This window comes from Erpetoichthys calabaricus, chromosome 7 (genome assembly GCF_900747795.2).
Source record: "Erpetoichthys calabaricus chromosome 7, fErpCal1.3, whole genome shotgun sequence".
In the NCBI taxonomy this organism is placed as follows: Eukaryota; Metazoa; Chordata; class Cladistia; order Polypteriformes; family Polypteridae; genus Erpetoichthys; species Erpetoichthys calabaricus.
This window is the reverse complement of record NC_041400.2, coordinates 184,193,477-184,217,511: the sequence shown is the minus strand read 5'-3', so window position 1 is coordinate 184,217,511 and position 24,035 is coordinate 184,193,477. Positions and strand designations below refer to the sequence as shown.

Genomic DNA, 24,035 nt, shown 5'->3' with positions numbered 1-24,035 from the left:
AGCCAGTATTACTGTCAGAGAAAATTAAAGGCATATTACCGACGTGCATGCCTGTATTACCGCCAGAGAGTACATTACGGACGTACAAGACAGTATTACTGTCACAGAAAATTAAAGACACACAATACACGGCAGCAGCCCCCGAAGAACGGTCAGCTCAGCAAATAAACATCAACAAAAGAAAGGCTGAAAGAAAGAAAAATACGACCAACAAACAGAATGAGGTCAAGGTCCCTTGCCATTTAATATAGACTGTTCCTACTAATGTTTATGCACTACTGTTCTAGCGCCCGTTATTGTAATGGGCTTAATGACTAGTTGTAATATAATGGATCAGTGATATTATTATGCACGTGAGTCGTCGTTTAGCTGGTTTGGCTGCATTTCCCAGTATAGCTGAAGTCAGAAGTTTCCATACACTTGGGCTGAATTCTTTAAAACTCACTTTATAACCCCCTCAACAAATTTTATATCACGCACTGGTACAGCATGTTGCCGCACCCACCACATAACAAAACAGCTTGGGATAGGCAGACATGCGGTCCAGCCCCACCCTCCAGAAATGACCCCTTGGCCTGTTCCAGATGATTAGGTCCTCAACAATGTTTATACAAACAAACTTTACGCAAAGCAAAAGTCATTTGTTTCCAACAATGTTCACAGACAGATCGTTTCATTTTTTTATTGATTATACCACAATCTCAGTGGGTCACAAGTTTACATACACTTTGTGCCTTTAAACAGCTTGGAAAAATCCCAGAAAATTATGTCAATTAGCTTCTGATAGCCAATTAGCCCAACGGGTGTCAAAATGTGGATTTATGTTAAGGCCTACGATTAAACCCACTGCCTGGGAAAATCAAAAGAAATCTGCCTCAGAAAAAATCCAGTTCGCCTTTGGGAGCAGATTCCAAATGCCTGAAGGTTCCACGTTCATCTGTACAAACAATACACAAGTAGAAACACCATGGGAGCACACAGCTGTCATACCGCTCAGGAAGCATACACATTCTGTCTTCTACAGAAAGACATACCTTGGCACAAAAAGTACAAACCAATCCCTGAACAACAGCAAAGGCCCTTGTGAAGATGCTGGAGGACACAGGTAGACAAGTTTGGATATCCACAGTACAATGAGTCCAACATCGACACAACCTGAAACGCTTCTCAACAAGGAAGAAGCCACTGCTCCAAAGCCACCACAAAAAAGCCAGACTTCAGTGTGCAATGGCACGTGGGGCCAAAGTGGAGAAAAGTCCTCTGGTCTAATGAGTCCAAGATCAAACTGTTTGGCCAAATTGACCAATATTATGTTTGGAGGAAAAAGGGTTAGGCGTGCAAGCCAAAGAACACCATCCCAGCCATCAAGCATTGGGGGTGGGAGCATCATGTTGTGGGGGCTGCAGGAGGGACTGGGGCACTTCACAAAACAGATGGCATCATGAGGAAGGAAACTGATGGAGATACACTGCAGCAACATTTCAAGAGCTTAGCAAGGAAGTTGAAGCTCAGTCACAAATGGGTCTTTCCAAATGGACAAGGACCCCAAGCAGACTTCCAAAGTGGTGTCAATAAGGTCAAGGTATTGGAGTGGCCGTCACAAAGCCCTAACTTCAATCTGATTAAACTGAACAAGTGTGTGTGAGTGAGGAGGCCTAAAAAGCTGTTCCAGTTACACCAGTCCTGTCTGGAGGAGTGGGCCAAAATTCAAGCAACTTATTATAAGAACCTTGTAGATAGATAGAGATAGATAGTAGAAGGTGACCCAAAATGTTTGGCTCAAGGTAAACAATTTAAAGGCATTGCCACCAAATATTAACAAAGTGACCCACTGGAATTGTGATATTTCTATATATAATACACTACTGTGGCTGTCTGTCCAGGATTTTAAATCATCTGTAGCTCACAAACGGTTTGAACTATTGACCTGAAATTTGGTACTCATACTAAGTGACGTCTACTATCCACTTTCGGGGTGATGACTGACCTCCAAGTTTATTCCTCTTTTTATTTCATTGTAGAATCAACTCTCGGCAGTGGCCAGCAGTGCAGAAGTGCGGCACATGCATACGGGCACCGTTTTCATTCCCTACCACCTTCGCCATCACTTCCCCTACCTCTTCATATCTTAAATCATTCTTGAGGCAGATTGAAGACTTAAGTGCTAGCTTAAGTGAAAAATGAAAGAAAACGTACTAAGTAATTGCAACACAAACACTGACAATCAGTTTTAACGCGAAAAGATGCCGACAAAAGAAAAGAAGCAGGCCGCTAGGGTGGAGAAAAGAACCACCGCTCAGGAAACAACAAGCACATCAACCTCTGAGCAAATGAATGCTAAACGTACAGAGAAAGAGGATGAAAACCAGGAATGCTCAAGTCAAGTGTATTCACTGCACGTTATCATAAAATAAAATGTGAAATAATCTGTGAACAATGTTGGAAATAATCACTTTTGCCCTGCACAAATTAGAGGTCTTAAACAATATGCCAAATTTATAGTTTGTCAGTAGTATAAAATCTGTGGAGGTTAGAAAGAGAGTTTTATAGATTTCACTGTAAGTGTATGTAAACTTCTGTCTTCAATTGTATCACCAAAATGTTGCATACGCTGCTGTAAATGTACACACGTTCCCCCATCAAGTTTATCTTTTATAAATCCCGAAGTTTGCATGGGAAGTTGCATATGCACATTTTAAGCCTGAATTTGTCGGTGTGCAAGCTTTATAAAGGAGGCCCCTAGACAGCCAGAAATGCTATTGTCGTGGATGAATTGCCTTTCTTACAAAGTGATAAAAAAATCCATACATTTAGTTTTTATTTCCACTAAAAATAGTTATTTGTTACTTAGTATGTACAAAAATACACTGTGACCTGACCTTGTGTTTCTCCACTTAGTCTGACCAGAATCTCACATGAGCACACTGAAGCGGTAAGGTGAATCGTCTCCACTCGGAGATCCGAATTGTCTGATAGCACTGGAACGAAGCACCAGTTAACTTGCACTCGGTCCACTGAATCGAAAACAAAAGCACATTTTAGCTGCAAAGTGTTTTATTTCAAGGAATCTCCACCACACCTTTCAACCAAAACTTTTACTATCATTAAAGTTAAGCTTCAACTATCATCTAAATAGAATTCCAAGAAACACAAATGTAAAAGATTACCAAAAAAATATATATACGCAATAGAAAATAAATTTCAGCCATATTCAGTACACAAATTCATAAATACATAATAAAGCGCAGCAGGGAAGTCGTCAGGCTTCTTTTTCTATTCCCCTGTGTAAGTGGCCAAAATGGGGCCGTTTGATCGAGAGTAGTCATTGTTGGCGACGCCATCCTCCATAGCCAGCATGTAGGGGTACTCATCGGGCTCAGACGACAGATCTGTAATGGTGAAATCTGGAACCTGGCAAATGAGACACAAAAGTCACATTTTATTTAATAAAAAAATAAACATGTCTCACATATGTCATGCACATTAGTAAGTTCTGCCTGCTACAGTCTAAGGATTTACACTGTGAAGTACAAGAATTCTAAATAAACAGACTGGTTTAATGTTGGGAGTCAGGCTGGACTCACTGGAGGAAATGGAAGAACAGATGGACACCCAGGAAACTGCTTACCGTCCTGAGCATTCATCAAAACTGAGATAAGGTGAGCAACCAGGTTAAGTCTGATTTCATACAGGCCCCCATTTACAGGTATGAGTTGACTTATGGAGTGCTCTTTTGGCAAAACTCTCCAATGTCAAAATCAAAAAACAATCTGAAAACAAGCATGGAGCCAGGGTCTCCCAAGATTGTGCTGCTAAGCTTAGCATGATACGTTCTCTCAACCACTTAACTTTAGCAATTTCTGAAATACTAAGATTATTTCAACCCAAAGGAATAATGTTATCACCCAGGAAATTTCTCTTTGTGGACACATCCACCATTTTCTACCTGTGGCTGCGAGAAACATAAAGCAAAGACACGCGCAGACTACGAAGTCCTTAACTGCCACAGAGTGAAACGGACTCAAAGAGACAAAGGGAGAGATAGAACTTTACTTTTTCCCAGGGCCATAATTGCTTATTTTGTGGAAGCTCTTTACATGTTCACATAACCGGGTTATTTGCGGAGAACTCTATGCCTGCTCAGCTGGTTTCTCAGATACCAATATCCATATTACTAACTGAGAATAAACCGGATATGGACGCAGGTACACGGCGATGGGACCATGAGACGTACTGCGCAGGCGCGCATCTCATAAACCGCAAGCGAAGTCTTATCCACCGCGAACGAAGGAGTCACGGCCCAAGAACGAAAGAGCTCAACTAACGTGAATGAAAAATGAAGCAACAACGCGCCCATAGCTAACGACTACCGACACAGCCACACACAAAACAGGATTCTGCGCTGCACCCCAGAGTCAAATGTGAGAGGCTACGGAGGCCCCACAGGTCCACAAAGCGTCACCACCATAATGTGAGTGGCACTACTGTGGAGTGAAGGCACAGGCGTCACCGCCATATTGTGAGTGGCACTACTGCGGAGTCAAGTTAGGAATAATGTGCTGCTTGGGATTGTACAAACCGCTGAACGCTTTACACCAAATTCAAACACAATACAGCTCAACGATACAAACACGAGCCAACCTGGATAAGATCAATGAACGCAGGCGTCTACAACGCCCGTCTGAAACTGCGGAAGCAAAGCAGGCACGGGTTCAAAACGAACGACCTCAACTGACGGATATATAAACACGAGCCCGCCTGGATAAAATCAATGAACGCAGGCGCCTACAACGCGCGTCTGAAATTCCGCGGGCAAAGCGGGCACGGCTCCAAAACGAACAAGCTCGACTAATGTATTTCAGGATACCCAACGCCAGGGGTAGGCGAGCGAAGCGAGCAGGGGGCAGAGCCCCCTTGTCAGTTTCAGAATAAGGGTACATGTGGCATTTTTGAAACTGGGTTTCTGCAAATAAGATTATTTAGGTACATGTGAACGCAATGAAGGACTGCATGAAGGCTTCAGTCTAAACAGAGGAGCGCATTCAGTAAGAGAGTGAGACCAAGGAGTGCCAGGTGAGGTTGTTTCTACCCTCAGCCATCAGATTCTATAATGAGTTACAATTAGGCTGAGGTGGTCTTATTCCTTGCAAGGCAAATGATACTGTGCTGGTCTATCAAACAATGACGCTATGTGCCAATGACTGACATCCTGTGAAACTGATATGTGAAACTCTAATAACTTTATAAATACTTTAACATCTTTCTATTATAATAATAAAATCTTGGGAGACGAGACGTGACTTTTTGGAATGAAGTCCTTATAACATAAGTCCTTAAGACTTATAAAATGAGATTCTTTCAAGTCACATCATACTTAACCTTTTTCAATCAAGACCACGGTCCTCTCACCTCAAGGCCGCGAGACGGTGACTTTTGCCATTAGATTCTTTCAAGTCACGCCCTACTTACAACCATTTTCAAACAAGACCACAGTCCTCTCACCTCTCATTCATTTGAATGCTTTTGTCAGACACACTTCCTGCGCTCTCAGTTCTTATAAATGTTAACATTTTCCTCAATTTAAGTTCCCAATTAAAGAAGATGCATTATGACATCACGAAGGGTTATTAACAGAAAAAATGAGTACACCAGCATTCCTAGCAACAAGAAACGAAGTCAAACGAATTTACTCCAAAAATGTTGATCAGTAACCTGGCAAACTGGTTAAACGTGTATCAATAGATCATGCTGAAACAGTTGGTGGTGATGGTGCGGAAGATGAAACCATCAACTTACAATATCACAAAGAATATCTATAACCATTAACATCGTCCAGTCTTACAACGCACAAATTACTGTAGAAAGAAGGATATGCTATTCATATTAAAACTTTAACAGTTTCCCATTAGAATAGACTTTTGCAAAGACAATTAACAAATCAGAGATAAACATTCGAAAAAGTCGTATTATTTAATAGAGAGTAAGAAACTAAATGCAACAACGGGCAGTTATATGTCATGCAGATGCAAATGTAACACTTCAAATGAAAATTAAAATCTGTTTAAATTGTACCTTCACATCCCCATATGCAAGCGGCAGAACTGCAGAGGTCAGCACGTAGCACAGGCAGAGGGCAAAGCCCCCAGTACTTCTAGATAATTCTTGCAATATGTATTTGTATCTTCATAAATTATTATGATAATTCATGATAGATTTGAGTGGCTTGTTATGCCTGCTGCTGTAACCCCACAATTTCCTTTGGGATTAGTAAAGTTCCTATCTATCGATCGATCAAAGAGCTCTGCAAAAGTTACCATGTGACCCAAAGTGTATCACTTCACCTAATGTGTCCAAATACAACAATGATACACTTTGTTTTTATTTATTTATTTAAAAAAAAACTATATATAAAAACTAATCGCCACTATAAATAACTAAATCCATTTCCTAGTTAATAAACCATCCTAATGCTGTTATCTGGGAATAGTGAAAATGTATGAGTGTACTAGATTACATAAATATAGAAGTTTAGCCACACACTTCAATGGGAACAATGAAATGTGATGCAGTCAAAAACAATTTGCATAAAAAGCTATTGTTGCCTATGCAGACTCCAATCACCTAAAAAAATTAAAACATGACAAGTTGTATGACACTGCAAAGCTATTGTAAAACCTGTACATTATGGGGATGTGCAGTAGTGGCTCACTCACTGGTCACCTTCACATGCCTGAACTCTAAATGTAAGGAATACATAAATGCTTGCAATTAATCACAATTTAACACTACAAACATTTACAGGGTGAGTCAAAATTATGTTAACATTTGAATGGCGGAAACACTTTATTCACAAAACATACTTCATATGTGGAAGATTTACAGGAATGTCTCAACCTGTTCACCATCATGTTCAATACATGTACCATGTGAGGCACATAAACTGTGCCCAAAAATTGTATACATGTATATATATATATATATATATATATATATATATATATATATATATATACATATACACACAGCAGTATCATTAGTGTTAACATAATTTAGACTCACCTTGTATATAACGAAGGGTATCCCAAGTTCATTCCTGGGGTACCACTGTGGCTACGAGTTTTTATTCCAGCTATTTTACTCTTACTACTAAAGGAGGTCATTGTTTTCAATTAGTCTTTTTATTCTCTTATTTAGTATTAAAAAACATGCAGGTATATTTATTTACATGTAAGCAAAATTTAGAAATTTGTGTTTTTGACAGGTCTTTAAATAACTTTTTTACTTTAACTTTGTAATTCCCCTCTTTCTGTTGCTTTTACTCCATTCACTGCACGCAAAAACTGACAATTAGTGATGAGCAGTACAGACACGGGTGCAAATCACACTGAATGCTAAAGTGAATTAGCTTCTTCAGTATAACTCATTTGTAAGCTAATGAATAATTAAAGATTTTAATTACTTAAAAATAATAATCAACGTCATACACACACACACACACACAAACGCTTTCTACATTTCCCTAAAAATTTAGCAAGCCCATTTTGTTCGACACAAAAAAAAGGGAGAAACTGGCAGATAACAGCTTGTTTAATAAAGGCGGGAGCACAGTTAACCTCTGTGTAGCTGAAAACAGACGTATAGTCAATACAGCTGGAAACAACCAGGAGAGAATTGTGCTTAAAAGTGGGTGGGGACAATTAGAAAGGTCACATTTCTAAACCAATCCAAGGCCTCATGAAGGCGGAGTTCAAAGTAGGGGCGGTGATTTTGAACTGCAAAGATCGGAGGTGCTCTCTTTAATCTGGTTTGACAAACAGCAAGTTTCTTATTATGGTGAATCGTCTACAGTCAGAAAGTCTCCTTAAAAAAACACTATTAGATATACAAATGGGTGTCTTGTGTGCAGAGAGCACATTACATGTCTCTCTATTATGTATAAAAAAAAAAAAAAAACAACTTGGGACGAGACTTTTTGGGTGACAAGACGTGATCTTTTGAAGAGAGACAGAGAGACACTTCCACGTCCCGCGAGAACACACTTCAGAAAGACACTGCCATGTCCCGCGACACGGTCAAGTCACGTCACACTTTCACGTCCCGCAACACAGAACAAAAAGCAGCTTAAAAAAATCATAAGTTAAAGATGACACGTCCACGACTAAGTGAAGCAGAAAGACCGGCATGACGAAAAACAAAAAAGCAATGGAGAGAAAAGAATGCACATTCAGAAAAAAATGAATGTAAGCAAAGACTTAGCAAAGAACCAAAGAGCAGCTTTAAAAAAATGAAAAGTTAAAGATAACAGATCCACGACTAAGCAAAGCAGAAAGAGCGGTGCAATGAAAAGAAACACAAAAGCGCAGGAGAGAAAAGAATGCAAATTCTGAAAAAAAGAAATGTAAGCAAAGATTTAGCGAAGAAGAAAGATCTGCACGTCGAAATGGTGAAACAGTTGGTGGTGATAGTGTGGAAGATGAAAGCATCAATTAAAGATATCCCACAGAATATCTACAAACGTTAACACCGTCTGGTCTCCCATCGGCCGAATTACTGTTGAAAGAAGGATATATTGTAATGTTATTGTGTAATTTATGTCTGAGTGATGAGCTATGCAACAGGACAAGATTAGCTGAATTCAAAATTGGTAGAACAATTCTAACATTTAAAATTTTAACAAGTGACAAGAAAGGTAATGTAGTAAATCTTCCGCAAATAACAGACACCAAAGGAGATGTTGATATGCCATTCGTATTAAACGTTTACAGTTTCCTGTGAGAATAGCTTTTGCAATGACAATTAACAAATCCCAAGGACAATCATTCGAAAAAGTCGGTTTATTTATAAGAGAAAAAGACACGATATTCACTCACGGCCAGTTATATATTGCATTATCATGATGTAAGACCAAACAAGGAATCAAAATTCAATGCAATCTTCAAGAAAATTTAATTCCAAATATTGTTTTAACTGAAGTTTTAAAGTAAAAGTGAACATAATGCATATGTAACAATTAACAAGAAAAAACTAATCTCTTTAAAATGTATGTAGGGTTGGCGAGCAAAGCGAGCAGAGGGTGGAGCTCCCTAGTTTTAAAAATAAAAATAACCTGATGCAGGGGAAACCCTTTCTGTAGCATCAGATTATGCATCATCTTTTCATAGCATTAATGGATGAGTGGTAAATGTGAGTAACGTGTTCTCACAGGTGCTGTGTTCGCTCTCTGTGGTTCAGTGCTACCACATTAGTGTAGGAGATGATGTAAACTCGAAAGAACTGGTAGCTATGCCTGTGAAAATATGAACTGCAAAACATGCTTTGGAAATAAAAACTGTGTGTTACACTCTGTCAGAAGTACTTGAAAGAGCGGATAACGAAGAGCTACAGGAAATGCGGATTTCAGGACTCAAAACACACAAATCAACAAACCTGCCTAATGACACCAGTAAAGCACAGATGAGGCTGCACAACATCCACCTTCTGAATGCAAATCTAGGCAAATAACTAAAGAACTTGAATATTATGGTCTAATTTGAAATGCAAACATGCCATGAGAAAATAGGGGAGACATTTTAACATATCATATACCCATAGACCACAATGTTTATCTAAACTCTATTTGCTGTTATGTAGTGATGCAATAGTGTAAATTAAATATTTGTCTCTTTGTTTGTCTCTGGGATTTGTTAATTGTCTTTGCAAAAGCTATTCTAATGGGAAACTGTTAAAGTTTTAATATGACTACCATATCTAGATCTCCTTTGGTGTCTAATGTTATCCGTGGAATTATCTTTCTTAGATACATCATTCTTTCTACAGTAATTCGTGTGTGAAAGATATCGTAGCAGACAGATGCAATCAAATCTTCTTCTCAAATGCATGGAGCCCAGTAGCTGCACTTGTGTGTGTGTGGGCATGTGTGTGTCTCTCCTCTGTCGCTGTGTTCATAACAACGTGCAAATTATTAAGCTTCAGTTACCTTGTGCTACTGAGCTCCTCAATTTTAGCTTTTAATTTTCTCACAGCATCAAGCCTTTTGTTCAGTATATTTTGCTCTCACCAAGCACATGTCAGCAGTTTAAAGTGCACAGACATTTTTTTTGTTTCAGGGGTGCTGGGTGCGGTGCAGGGGGTTTACAAAGAAGCCCTGTGCAGGATTTTGCCACTAAACACTTTTTAAACAGGTTGTCCACCGTCATGTATTCTCGTTGTGAATCTGGCCCCGCAAGGCTAACCTCCTTTACGTTAACTGTAATTTGTTGTAATTATGAACATTAGAACAATCCAGATGAGGACATTCAATCCAACAAATCTCACCTGTCCTATCCAATTAATTCTTCTAAAAACATCAAGTCGAGTTTTGAAGGTCAATAAAGTCCCATCCACCACAGTACTTGGTAGCTTATTTCAAGTGTCTGTGGTTCTCAGTGTAAAGAAAAACTTAATGTTTGCATGAAATTTACCCTTAACAAGTTTCCAAATGTGTTCTTGATAAACTCATTTTAAAGTCACAGTCTCGATCCACTGGACTAATTCCCCTTCATAATTTTAAACACTTCTGTCATGTCACCTCCTCCTCTTCTTTTGCTTAAATTATGGTTAACCATGAGTCAGACTCTACCTGAATAAAGCTTAGCCAAGCAAAATGACACCTTTTATTGGCTAACTAGAAAGATTTGAAATAGTATTTAGGCTGCCATCTAGTGGATGAAATAACATGCTGCAAAAAAAATAAATATTGATGAGTTACCTGAAATATTTATGAGTGAGGTGGAGCCTTCAATCAAAACAAACAATGGCAAAAAATGAAAAACAAGCCTTGGAACAGACTGAAACTGAACCATTAGTTGAATCAAGTGATGGCAGTGCAAATAGTTTCACTATCCATATCAGTATTTGATGACCAGATGCACAATGCTCTGTAAGACCAAACCACTGTGATATAACTGGTGAATTGGTCACCTTAAGGTTCACTGTGGTGGAGGCAGATGCATGGCAAAGAGGCAAAGTATCCTACAATAACAAAATCAGGACTGATCTCCTCTAGATTTGGGTATATATACACATATACATATATATACTCAGCTATGGGGATGGATATTTGAGGCAAGACTGATTATATTTTTAGATTATGTACATTAAAGAACCATCAGCAACAAATCAAATTAATAATATATTGAGCAATTATTATAAAAGTAAAATTGTAAAAATTAGACTCTGCAGCTGCACAAATAAAAATACCACTTCTGGTTAATGGAAATAGCTCAAAAGTTGATAGAAATCTACGTTTTGTACCTAATACTTTTATGTATACCTTCTCAACTTTTTTACATTTTTGGCAAAGAGATCACAGCTACATTCTCGCCCATCATAGCAAAACCAAAAATATTGTACATCAAGAGGCCCTCAGATAAGAACGCTATAAATATACATTTATCCTCACTACAAATTACATTTTTTTTTATTGATTTTTAAAGTTTGTCCTGTTTCACTACTATATGGGTGGAGCCGTTGGGGACAGCTAGGAGCAAATGAAAAAATCAGGAAGGGAAGCCGCTTGACTTTCTTGTATACTCAGATATGGGGATGAATATTTGAGGAGTAAACCGTAAGACAATGATATGTTTATGTTATGTACATTAAAGAACCATCAATGACAAATCAAATCAATAATATATTGAACAATTATAAAAGTTGAATAAATCGGACTCTGCAGCTGCATGAATAAAAAAAGTACCACTTCCGATTGGGGGAAATAGGTACAAAACTTACATTTCCATCAACTTTTGAGCTAATACTTGCATGCAAAATTTGGTTGACCTAAGTGAAAGCGTTCTCAAGTTATATTTACACACACACACAGAGACATAATTCCAAAAATGGTATTTTCGGTCTCAGGCAGGTCTAAACCGTCGAGATTCATCAAAATCTAACAGAATTTTTAAGAGGATTCCAATACTTTCCCTATACTTTGTATATGAGAAAGTAACAAGGTGCATGTCAATCATGCAGAACAGGCACCGACACTGTGCCCTCTCATGGGATAGAAACAAAAAACACCCTACGCAGAGAAACCTGCTTCTACTGTCCTGACTGTGCCATTGGTTCATGTGTTGGTGACCATTTCAAAATGTCTCACATGAAGGAGGTGTACTAAATCTGCCTAATTATAGCATTGGTCACTAGACAGACCTTTCCTATTGTATTTATATTTACATGCTTGCTAAATGTTTAACTTTTTCATTTTTTTTACACTTTTGACTTTTTCTGGGGTAAAGAGAACTCTGTGGCGGTTAAATGCAGAAGTTAGTTGGGATGAATACCTGCAGTTAAGGAGGTCCACAGGACTGAACTTAAGGATCGCTCAAGTTACGCCTTTTCTTGCTAATTAGCATAAAAATAAATGATAATATTGAAGTAGTGGCTCTGCCTTAGTGTTCAGTGTCTTTTCCACCCAAGCCTACGATGCTCATCACATATTATCGATATTGGATACAACTTAGGTAGTAAACCCTACAAAAACAGTGAATTGAAATAAAAATGCTAAAAAAGTTAAGGACTTTAAAACAATAAAACACAATTCTGAATTTTGTCCTAATATCATACATAGAACACTTAGAAATAAAAAAGGGCATCTAAACAATTAGATTGAACAATAAGAGTAACCCACTGATTTGTGGCACAGATGGCATATCACACATTTAATACTGCTTTCATGAATCCAATACCAAACTGCATACAACACAGGCATAGGAAATGAATGATGAACTGCAAATGTTAACACGGAGGTCTAAGTTGATTACTTAGATTTCAATCCTGTCTTAGATGGTTAGCACAGCTAGTACAATAATAGATGGCTTTTTTTTTTTTTTTTTAAACTCATGTACTTTCCAATTGGCACAGTGGGTAGTGCTGCTGCCTCGCAGTTAGGAGATCCGGGTTTGCATGTTCTCCCCGTGTCTGTATGGGTTTCCTCTGGATACTCCGGTTTCCTCCCACAGTCAAAAAACATGCAGGTTAGGTGCATTGTGCAATTCTAAATTGTTCCTACTGTGTGCGCTTGGTGTTTGGGTGTGTGTGAGCCCAGGGTTTGTTTCCTGCCCTGTGCTGACTTGGGATTGGCTCCAGCAGACCCCCATGACCCTGTAGTTGGGATATAGCGGGTTGGGTAATGGATGGTATTTTCCAATTGCAACTTTCAGGCACAGTGAAGGATAGGATTGCACAAGTACCACTCTTGAAAGTGCATGACTAAGGGTTCAGGTTATATATAAACTAAACACTTGACACCAAGGGACATATTCACTCAAGGTACTGTACCCTCCAGTATACCCTCCCACAACTGTCCAGCTTTTATAAACCTGATCGATCCATGAAGTGTCAATGCACAAACACTAGGAAAACTTCTAATACTTCAGGGTGTACATTATATACATATATTTTTAAAAGGCTGTCATGAATGACACTTTGTTGCTCAATTTGATCAGGGAGATATGAAATGTGAGAGCTGAAAATGTAATATGGTGCACTCAACAGCTCTTTAAGCAAAGCTTAGAAGAAAATGACGAACAAAAATGTCAGGAAATAGAAGTACTTGGGTGCCAGTGAAAGAAGCACAAGGAGAGAAATCAAAGCAAGCACCACATGAAAGCGAGGTTTGTATGACCAAGCAGGAGAACAAATACTGCAGGGCTCAAACCCACAAGGGCAGAGTCGTGGCTCGGAGGCTAGAGATCTGCGCTGGTAAATCGGAAGGTTGCCAGTTCGAATCCCATAAATGCCAGAAGTGACTACTTCCTTTGGGCCCTTAACCTGCAACTGGTCCATCCTGGGTATGACGTTAATCTGCATCCTGCCCTTGCAGTAGGCCCTCCAACTCACGGGAAAAACTTGGGGGTTGGTGGCAGAATTGGCACTCCAGCTGAACTAGTCTGGTGCTGAGGTGTCACCTACCACAGGGCTGCACTCTGGTCCTAACCTGGGGTCCCGAGTTGGTTTGTCATGTGGTGGGTGTGGCAATGTGCTGTGTATCAGTGCGTGCTCCTAGCCTCAAACCCACCATTGGCAAAAAAAGATTCTAGAAGTTACCAGAAGCTCGCCAAAACAGGAATAGAAGTTTGAGGGTCACTATACAAAACTTCAAAATGGAGAGACAGTCATTTTGGAAAATGACTAAAAATTGCTTTCCCTCAGGGATGAAGAAAAAAAAAAAAAAAAAAAAAAAAAGTTACTTTCAACTCCCACCAGTGACCATTCGACTGACATACTTGGTATACCTGGTGTCTGGGGGAAACCAAACATGCCAAACCACCTCAACTGGCTTGTTAATCTATAGAAGAGACAGTTCTACTCTAAGTCGTCCATTACTGCCAAGACCCTCACCTGATCAGAGTGTGACCTCAGCCAACAATTGCACCTCACAAATCACAGCAGTACTCGGCAACTATACCACCAACTGATGTCTGGGTGAATAAAAAAAAACATGCACACAACTGACAGCAAGACTGCAAAACACTTAAGTTTGTGCATTGGCAAATGAACACAGTACCCTTAAAACTAATTTGATATTTGAAAACCCAGCCCTTCACAAAAATTGGACTGACCAAGCCATGAGCAAAATGCATGCAGAACTGGACACAAGTAGCTGTGCCTATGATAGTACTGCTTAAGCACACCAAGTCATTTTAGTGTTCCCCACCTCTTTGGTCCTTGAGGCCACAGTCTCTTAAAATTGAAGCACTTGAATTCTCTGCCTCACGAATGAACATACTAAATGTTGCACTGTAATGATCTTTTAGCAGTCAATCTTTTACCATTATGTTTTTCTTTACATAAACTTAAAATTCTGTAAAGAGAGTTTAACCAGGAAATTAAAAAAAAAAAAAAAAAAAAGTCACTTGAGCTAAGGGGACCCACTTGACAAAGCTGTAGTGCAGGATGCCAACTGAGTGTAGCAGGCCGATGCCAGCCAGCCAGCCAGCCATCAATTAAACAATGGATTAAGTAAGCAGTTGTGATTCTCTCATCCACAGCTGCAGCAAAAAATGTAGTAAGGTTGCATGCCCAAATATTGAATTTGGGCTCACTGTTAAGTATTATGGATTAAGCCAGAAGCCAAAGACGACGGATAGTGTAGCAATATTGCCGACATTGCAATGGCTCTTAAATTAGGGCATTTAAAGTTCAATAAAATCATGGCTTTTTTTTCTGCTAGGACTTTCTCAATTCAAATAGACTGTCAGAATATTAATGGAAAAGGGAAGTGTTAATCTGTACATCACAAGGGCAAAATTGCCTCGATGAAGGTTTGACTTACACAAGCAAACCATTCAAAACAAAAATCAAATTGACAAGGCTGACTATGGATGGGATGTGCTAAAACAGATTTGCAGAACACCATAGCTTTACTCTATGCTCTCTAAACAATAAGTGGGAATTTAAAAATTTCACTCAACTGTAAAAACTATGGTTGTGTCAGCTTTACCTGAGAAGTAAGTGTGTATTAGGGCTATGCAATTTAAATAGGAGAGCAGAGTTTTTAAAAATGGTTCGAGTGGATGTCCATGCCAAATACTACAATCACATTAAACAATTAGTTTAGTAATCACTTAACATTTTATAAAGCCTCGGTTGGGGGAGTTTTTTTTTTTGTTTGTTTTTTTTTTAAATAAAAAACCACACACACAACTCAATGTGCACAGCGATGCACAGATTTATCCACAATAGACACTGAATACAAGAGACCGAGTAAATGCTTAGACTAGGGAAACAAATGGACATGTGTAGCTAGTCAGGATAAAAATTCCACAGATTAACTTTGAATGCTATCAACAACCTAGAATTATTTTTGCAGAAAAGTAAGGCTACAGAAGGGAATTCTAATTCCTCAAAAAAAAAAAGGGGCAGCCTAACATTTCGGGCTTATTAAATGACTGGCCACTGAAGTGACAAAGTAAAGCCTAAACCAAGGTGAAATCTCAGAGAAACAATTAGCATTAAGGGAAACAAAGAGAAGGTAACCCATCTCCCAACTGGTTAGCTTACAGACTTAGTTCAGCCACACCAATTCTGAAAGGCCCAACTGACTGGTCCACTCCAGCCATTTGTCAATTTTCAGTCTGCCCATGCCTTGCAAGAAAACGCTTAGCCGTGTCTCATCTGTAGCGTGCTTTAACAGAAAGCAAAAGAGGAAAAACCACACACATGCACTGCAGTTATGAAGCACATATTACCATCCATCATTTGCTCCCCTTTAACAATCTACATGGATGACCTGAATCATAATACCAAGGTAGAACCAACAAGGTCATAAAATATACTGGGGAAGGCGAGTCCAACACACACCGCAATCTGCATAAAACTCTTTGGGGAATGAAGAACCAAGTCAAGTTGGGGAGCATGCACTGGTATAGCAAGTTGCCGCACCCACCACACAATGAAACAACTCTGGACCCCGGTTGGCAACCCCCTCAGGCAGACATGCAGTCCAGTCCTCCAGAAATGACCTTCTATCTGCCGCAGCCAGGTGTTATGTGGGTGACCCCTTGGCCTGGTCAGGCCACACTGGTCCACAACAATGAGGAGCTTACGAGCTGGATCACCCTCGGGGAAAACGCACCACATGGCCGTACTGGACGCTCCCTCACAATGCAGGTAATGTGTCTCATTCGGGACTCCAAGAGCAACCGCTCATTAAAACAAATTCAAACCAATGGTACCAAAGGATTTTCTTGAGACAGTACCAAAAAAAAAAAAAAGAGTCCAGTCTTCGTGTCAGGTCACTGGATAGTGTCCATGTATCACAACCATACAGCAAGACAGGAAGCACCAGGACTCTAAAGACTTGGACCTTTGTCCTTTTGCATAGATTGGACAAGAGAAGGGTGCTCCTCTGCCTGTGACCTCATGATACCCCATGCTCCCCCAAGCCGTCTACCGACTGCATAGGAAGAGTCAAAGACCTGAATGTCACTGGCAAGTAAACCTCTTCAGGAGGTCACTCTCTCCACAAACAGTGCTGATGGCTGTGCCCAAGAGGTCATTAAAGGCCTGGACCCAAGGCACTCAAAATGAATGTGTTAAGAACTAAACCTAAAAAACACCAAGTAGCCCAAGGGCATAGAGCAACAGTCGTTTGGTTTTGCCCAACAAGATCAGACACCATTGGATGAAAAACAAATCTAGTAATGGACACAAGATTGCTCCTCAATCATTCCGGGCTGGCTGGAAATATTAATGAATCTGATCACTCAAGAGGAATGATCAGGGTATTAGATTACATAACAGACAGTCAGGGTGTTGCGAAAACATGGCAGAAAACCTACAACTATTACCAACATTCTACTAGATTGATTTTGTAAAGGGCAAATTTATACTAGCAGGAACAACTCAATGTTTATGTAAAAACAAATATTTAAAATGGTCTGTGTGTGCAACGTTTCACCGATTACCTGGAGAGGAACAAGCAAAGCTAATTAAAAGGAAAGCATGCCAAGTATACAGAGCGCACAAGCACCAAAATCCTTCAAGAATACCATGTTCTCTCTAAAGAGATGCATTTGCTTACATTTAACTATTCAAAAGGATAGGTGAATCCTTTTAAAAAAAAAAAAAATAAATAAAAAAAAGTGGATTTCTCCTTGGAAGGGGGTGGAAGAAAAGAAACCCCCACCAACATGGAAACAATTGGACAGGCAGGAAAGAAAAAATAAAGTGATAGCCAATAAGATTTTAGTAAAATGTAGCACACCACACAAGGATAGTTTAAAAATGGCTAATCTACTAAAGGTGGTCAATAAGGAAAGCTTGCATGCAACAGACTGTGCACAGTCATGCAGAGAGCTGCAGATATTCACATAATGGAGTAACAGGCTTGCATAAAATATTGTTAATGTCTAAACTTTCACAAATTAAAGAATCAGAGACAAATCTGATGCTTATTCATTTATTAAACAAATACAAAGTGGTTGGTGAAACATTTCTGGAATGCAGCTTTTAAAAAAGGCACAGTTGACTGGCACAGAATGTAGTTGAGGTTCGGACAAGAAAAGGCACAGGATACAAAGCACAATAACTGTACAGCAACGTGCTAGAACTTTACAACTCTAAGCACCCATCATCCAAGAGAAACCCCTGTGTTAAAGGTAAGTGCTCTACTGAAGTAGTGAATCTTTGACATCTGTGAGGAGATAAGTAAACAATTCTCGATTCAACTCAAGCTACAAAGCCGAGTTGTTCTATAAAAATAGTCACCATGTCAGACTCAATTATTGCACATCAAAAAGTGCAAGTGTGTGGGAAGCAATGGGGGTGATCAGCATGTTAAATTTGTAAACAAGCAAACTTGTCAGGTGTTTAATACCCAATTGTATGTTACAATATGGAGAACAAGAGGCTGCAAAGTATCCCAAGGATTTTCATGAAGTGTGACTTGAAGATCTGAATAAGTGCAGGACAGTGTGCAAACTGTACATTTCATTAACTAGCAATTATGTGAAAGAGGTGTGGAGTTTTCTGACTGAATCTCCTCCATCTTCTCATCCCCATTGTGCTCAGAAGACTCTGGGTCACCAAGCCGGGGGTAAAAGGGACCTACCAGCCAATTTAAGGCAGTGTTGTTCACCAGGTAATCCATCATGCCGTCCATAGACTCCTTCATTTTTCCAAGCTGTCCTCTGCTTCTTGCAAGTACTGCATCAGATATATCTCTGAAGGAAGAGGCAGAGTTAAAGCTCTGGTAGACATCTGCAGCCGATTTGGTGAGGGAGTGCGCTTGATCTTGAATGTTCTGTGGCAAGCCTTGTATGCTGGATACCAGTGTCAAGCAAGTGGTTTGGAGCTGTGTAGTCAGACTGCGAGCAATAGCCAAAGTACGGGACTCTATATGCTGGTTTAAATAAAATGAGGAAAAAAAAAAAAAAAAAAAAAAAAAATTTAAAATCAGATGTTTAAAAATCTTTGGGGCAAGTGGATAGACCCACCATTCATAGAGCACACAATCAATTCACAAGCGTATCTGCAAGTTAGTTATTGTTAAGTTAAACAGAGTGGGGTACATTGAGAAGGTAAAACTGGATACTTAGTGTAGCAATGATGCTTTTTTCATCTTAGATTTGGAATACAGCACAGATCAACTAGGAACCTAATCTGGTTTGTATATTTTAATACAGGTTATTATGCAGAGAGACATTGCAATATTAAATTAAGCAAACAAGTTTTCCCAGTAAATGCCAAATTTATACACAAAAATGTATAGAACCAAAAAATAGCAAATTTCACCAGCAGGAAGATGGTTTAACAAATGACCTACTCACGTTTAGTTTGAATTGCCACATCTTAACATTTTATCTGAAAAAGTGTCAAACTTACTTCTGCTTTCTGATTGTCTTCCGAATAGCCAGTTCTCTTTTTCCACTCAACCCATGACTGATGCAGTTTTTCCTGTGCACCGTGAAGTTTCTGGTTAGCACTGTCCACATTTTTTCTTGCATACTCAATCTAAAAGATTTAAAAAAATAAATAAATAATTGAGCATTAGAGGATAAATCTCCAATCCAACTTGAGCTCCTGCCCCCTAAGCAACAGTCTTGTGTTAACAGGCATCAAGACTCACCAAATCAACAGTGTAATGAAGTTGAGTGATAGCTTCCTGGCTTCGCTGTTTTGCATCTTTCACTTTAGAGAGAGCTTGATTATAAGCCCTTTTCCGAAGCTTGGTTGACAGCGAGCCAAGCCTTACATAATAGCTGGGTCTAGTATTCGCAACATCAAATCCTTCCACTTTCATTGCTTCTTTAGCTTGGAACGGGGAGAGAGGGAAAGAGAGAGGACTATGAATACCAAGATTCAATTTAGAACTAGCAAAGTTCAAGAGACCACCACACTGGTATAAAGTGAAATTAGTCAATACTGGAATTTTTAAATCTTGCACTTCATTAATGAAGTGTATGATCTGAACAGCTTACATCCAATAAAACTTTTCCACATAAATGCCTTAAGGTTTTAACAGGGGGGGGGGGGGGGGGGGGGGGGGGGGGGGGTCATACTGTCGCTTTTAATGAAAGTTTCATTACCAAATTAAGTGTTGAGACTGAATGTGCCCAGGTGTACATAAGACAGGGTAGAAATACACCTGTAGTTACACAGAACAAACACCATGCTTCATACTCCACACCATACCAAGGTTAACATGGACAAATTGTTTTACCAATTTACAAGAGAGTTAGCAAAGTACTAGCCATTCATTTTGTACTTTTGATGGAAAAACTTAGTCACAAAACGGTTTCAATTTAAGTTAAACCCTCACCCAGTTCTTCTTCTGTCAATGGGAGATACATATCCACCAGCGACTCCGACTTTGTCAAGGCAGTATCAACTCCACTGGTTACCATCTTCACAACTCTGCTCTCCAGGACAGTATTAACACTGCCATTTACTACAGCCTTGGTCATCTCCACGCTCTCATGGACTGCCCCTTTAGTCTTGTCCACAACTCCACCGATTGTGGTGGACACTGTATCCTTAGCACCAGTCACTACATCCTTAGCACTTGCAACCACCTGTTAAAAGTTAGCAAGCCAGTCATTTTCCAATGCTATAAATCTACACAAAAAAACCAAAAGGTAAGCATCCACTAGTTTGAAATTTAAAATGGGAAATCAATCCTGCAACAGAAAGCATATACAGGTAGTATTTCAAGATCCTTATGCAACTCTGTACAATATGGAATGTAGATACCACACAAATCACTATACCTTGTCAGAAGGCTGATGAAGGATTGGTAGCTTTTCTTCAATTTTATCAAGTCCTTTGCATGCAAAGTCATTTGCCACAGCAACTAAAAATGAAAATTGCAGGTTACAACACAGCATTGGAATAAAACTCATTTGTTCCAATAAAAACAATTCACTTCTAGGATTAGGTTCAAGATTTAGTTTGGATGCAGATTTGTGTGAACTTATCACCAAGAAAAGCAGGTGCTGGCCAAGTTAGATGAAGTTTAATAAAAACCACACTCCCAGGAGTTTAATATTACTTTAAAATAGTTCCATAATGTATACGAATACCCTTTAAACTTTAGGATTACCCCTGCTCCCCCCCCCCCCCTTACAAAAATGGAAGCATTGCACTAAGGATTTTTTGGTGTGATTTGCCTCTTAACAGCCTATCCACACCATTTACACCAGTTCTATGTGCAATGGGCATCTGACATTTCCAGTTTTTAAAATCTGACAAACCCAAACCAACTACAAAAAATTAAGCAGTACATTTGGTAATCCGCAGGTATTAAATTGTTTCAGACCACTACAGTATATCAAGCCAGGTAGATAATGACAGACTGACTCACACTGCAATAAAAAGGACAAGCGCTCCTTCGACTTTAGGAGTTTAAAAAGCAGTTGGCACTCTTCTTGAAGTTCAGAGCCAGTTTTCAGAAGCACTATTCCAATAATCTAGGACACTTGCAAGTATACCCACCCAGTTACAATTTGTAACTCCTTCCCATGAACAAGGGTGGGAAGGTACAAAAAAAAAAAAAACTCTCAAAACTGCAATGTTAGTGTTGGACATTCAGAGAAGGTTATTGCATCAAGCTTACTAAACTGGCTGCTTGGCTGAAGAAACTGCTTTCATACTACCTAGATCTGCAGAGTCAGCATGGTGCATATTTGAGATTGGAAAAGTAGTCTCACTTGTATAGCAAGAATGGAAAATGAGAACACATCCTTGAGGATGGCCCAGTATTTGAGAATGACTGCTACTAAAGTCCTGAATTTATAATATAAATGCATTATGCCATTCATTCAATTTTGTAATCATTGAGGCTGGATGGCAACATTACTCTTAAAAACAGAGTGCCAGGCTAATCAATTATATCTTGGACAGCCACAGTAGCAAATTTAAATGGAAACAGTTTCATTTACTACCAAATCATTTCAGGCTTTGTTCTAACTCAATTAGGATTCACAATTCTTTATATCCCAATTTAGTCTTAAACAGCTACGTGCGTTATTCATTTTCTTAACTTATACAAAGATTTAAAATTGAATTATATATGCATCATGAAGTACTTCTGCTAGAAAAATGTTTAAAATGAGAGACGGTACCATGAATGTAGACGTCAATTCCATATTGCAAGAAAGGGAGCACTAACGAACCAAATCATTAAAACACACCAAAAACTTAACCAATTTAAGACTTCCTGCTTGTGTTTTTAATTGGAACAAACCTGGGAGACCCTAATCGAGACCCTCATGCAGAAGATTTGAAAGATTAGGCTTAGCAACCCACCCAAAATACAGCCCCAGACAAAACTTGCTATTCAATTCACTAATAAATCAACTGAAGAAGTTTAGCGTACTTATTACAGAAAAGTCAATTAATAACTTTCAGCTCAAAGCATCAACACTACGTGCAAGCAGTTAATAATTTGCAACGTAAAAACACGTGCCATTCAGCGGACTTCATCTTTAAAGGCCAGCTCGTTCGTTAAAGTGTTTTGGAACTGCTTAGCTTCTCTTCTACTGGATAGCTGGCGTTTTACGGACAAAGTTTAAGATACGCATCTTAGTCCAGTTGCAGGTATAATTCGTAGTACTGCCTCATGCTCGGTTTTCATGTTGTATGGTATTTGATACTGGCACGGTCTAATCACTCTTGCATTATAACTTGCTTCGTAAGTCACCTAGGATAAAGGGGTCTGCTTAATAAACACTACAAATGATCTTGTAGACAAGGGAGCCTTAGTGGGAGGTTCTATGCTCAAATGAAAAGTGCGTGCCGACAAAAACGAAACTGCGCATGTGCGGCTCCATAAACTAGGTGAAAGTTCAATCGGTTGTAGCCGACAGACCGGTCGCGTCATTTCACTTCAAATGCGCCGACTTCCTAGTCCGAAGGAGCCAACACGGTTAGCCAATCCACACCCTCTTACTCACTTTGAGGTTCCAGCTTCTGAATAATCGGCATAGCACTGGTCAAGGCCACAGACGTAATGGTCTTCACGCTCCTTTCGGCCACTTCGCACACAGATTTAATATAGGGATGATTCTCCTTGGTGTTAATGTAAACGTTAGACACCATGTCATAGGTAGAACTCACCAGTGGTAACTGAACCACTCTGGAAACCACATTCTGAACAAAACAAAGAAATGTAAAGATTATTCCTTAAGAAACATCAGTCCGTCGCAATGGCCAATAAAAGCAATACGGCAGGTGAAGCCTGTAACCCCGTCCAATGGTAAAGTAAAAATAATACCCACCTGTGGCTGCTCAGTAGCAACTAGAGCCATGATGCACAACCTACCGAAAAGAAACAAAGACTCGTTTTAGATAATTTAATATGGAAGGAATCCAAAAAGGACGGCATGCAAACCACATTCACACCATCGTCTACCCGAATGTAAGGTAACAGAGCCACGGCCACGGTTAAGATAACCCAGCATGATCTCACTTGGGTTAAAACACGGCGAAACAAACATAAAATGGAAAAAGAACTATACTAACCAAGAAACAACAGATGAGTTCTTCTCCTACAAACAAACCGACTCCACTTTCATTAACACTATGCATCAGCACCCGCAGCACGGACTATTAAAGGCAAGCAGGAGCCGTCTTCTCGCGAGAACGTGACGTCAGCGCCGCCCGATGCTCACGCGTCGTGATGTTGAGCAAACTAAATCTTTTGAGAGCAAAGGGCACGATCGCGGCGTGAGGCATGGGGATTTCCACTGTTTTGAACTTGGTTTGCGTATAACGTCCTTTATTATCGTTATAATAAGATACAAACTCATCACGCAATCTCATATTTACTTCTTTTTTTTCAATGAACTTTTAAACTCGTTGCAATTACTGACAGCCAACTGTCAAACGACCTATTGAGAAACATTCACTTGAGAGGGGTAGCAGATGTCATTTTTCATCAGGTATGGCTGTGTTTCACCAGTTCGCCTCAAACAGTTTAAAAGGAATGAATCGCCAATGTAATGGCATCACAGGACCGTGAAACAGGAAAGGGGACTTTACAGTCCATCTGGATT

The 24,035-nt window shown here is 39.5% G+C and overlaps 1 protein-coding gene across 2 annotated transcripts; it reads right to left on the bottom strand.

Annotated features, from left to right (window-relative positions):
- Positions 1–3,036: 3,036 nt before the first annotated feature.
- On the bottom strand, positions 3,037–23,636 carry plin2 (perilipin 2). 2 transcript variants are annotated; one of them, XM_028805823.2, is made up of 9 exons: positions 23,503–23,636; positions 23,259–23,298; positions 22,935–23,130; positions 20,751–20,833; positions 20,303–20,555; positions 19,610–19,794; positions 19,366–19,494; positions 18,593–18,883; positions 3,037–3,411 (listed from the first exon to the last, which is right to left on the bottom strand). In XM_028805823.2, the coding sequence occupies exons 2-9, from the start codon at positions 23,286–23,288 to the stop codon at positions 3,274–3,276; spliced, it is 1,305 nt and encodes a 434-aa protein (XP_028661656.1). In that variant the 5' UTR covers positions 23,289–23,298; positions 23,503–23,636; the 3' UTR covers positions 3,037–3,273. The 2 variants fall into 2 exon arrangements, with proteins under 2 accessions (XP_028661656.1, XP_028661657.1); XM_028805824.2 differs by lacking the exon at positions 3,037–3,411 and having other exon boundaries at positions 17,926–18,883.
- Between the last annotated feature and the right edge of the window lie 399 nt (positions 23,637–24,035).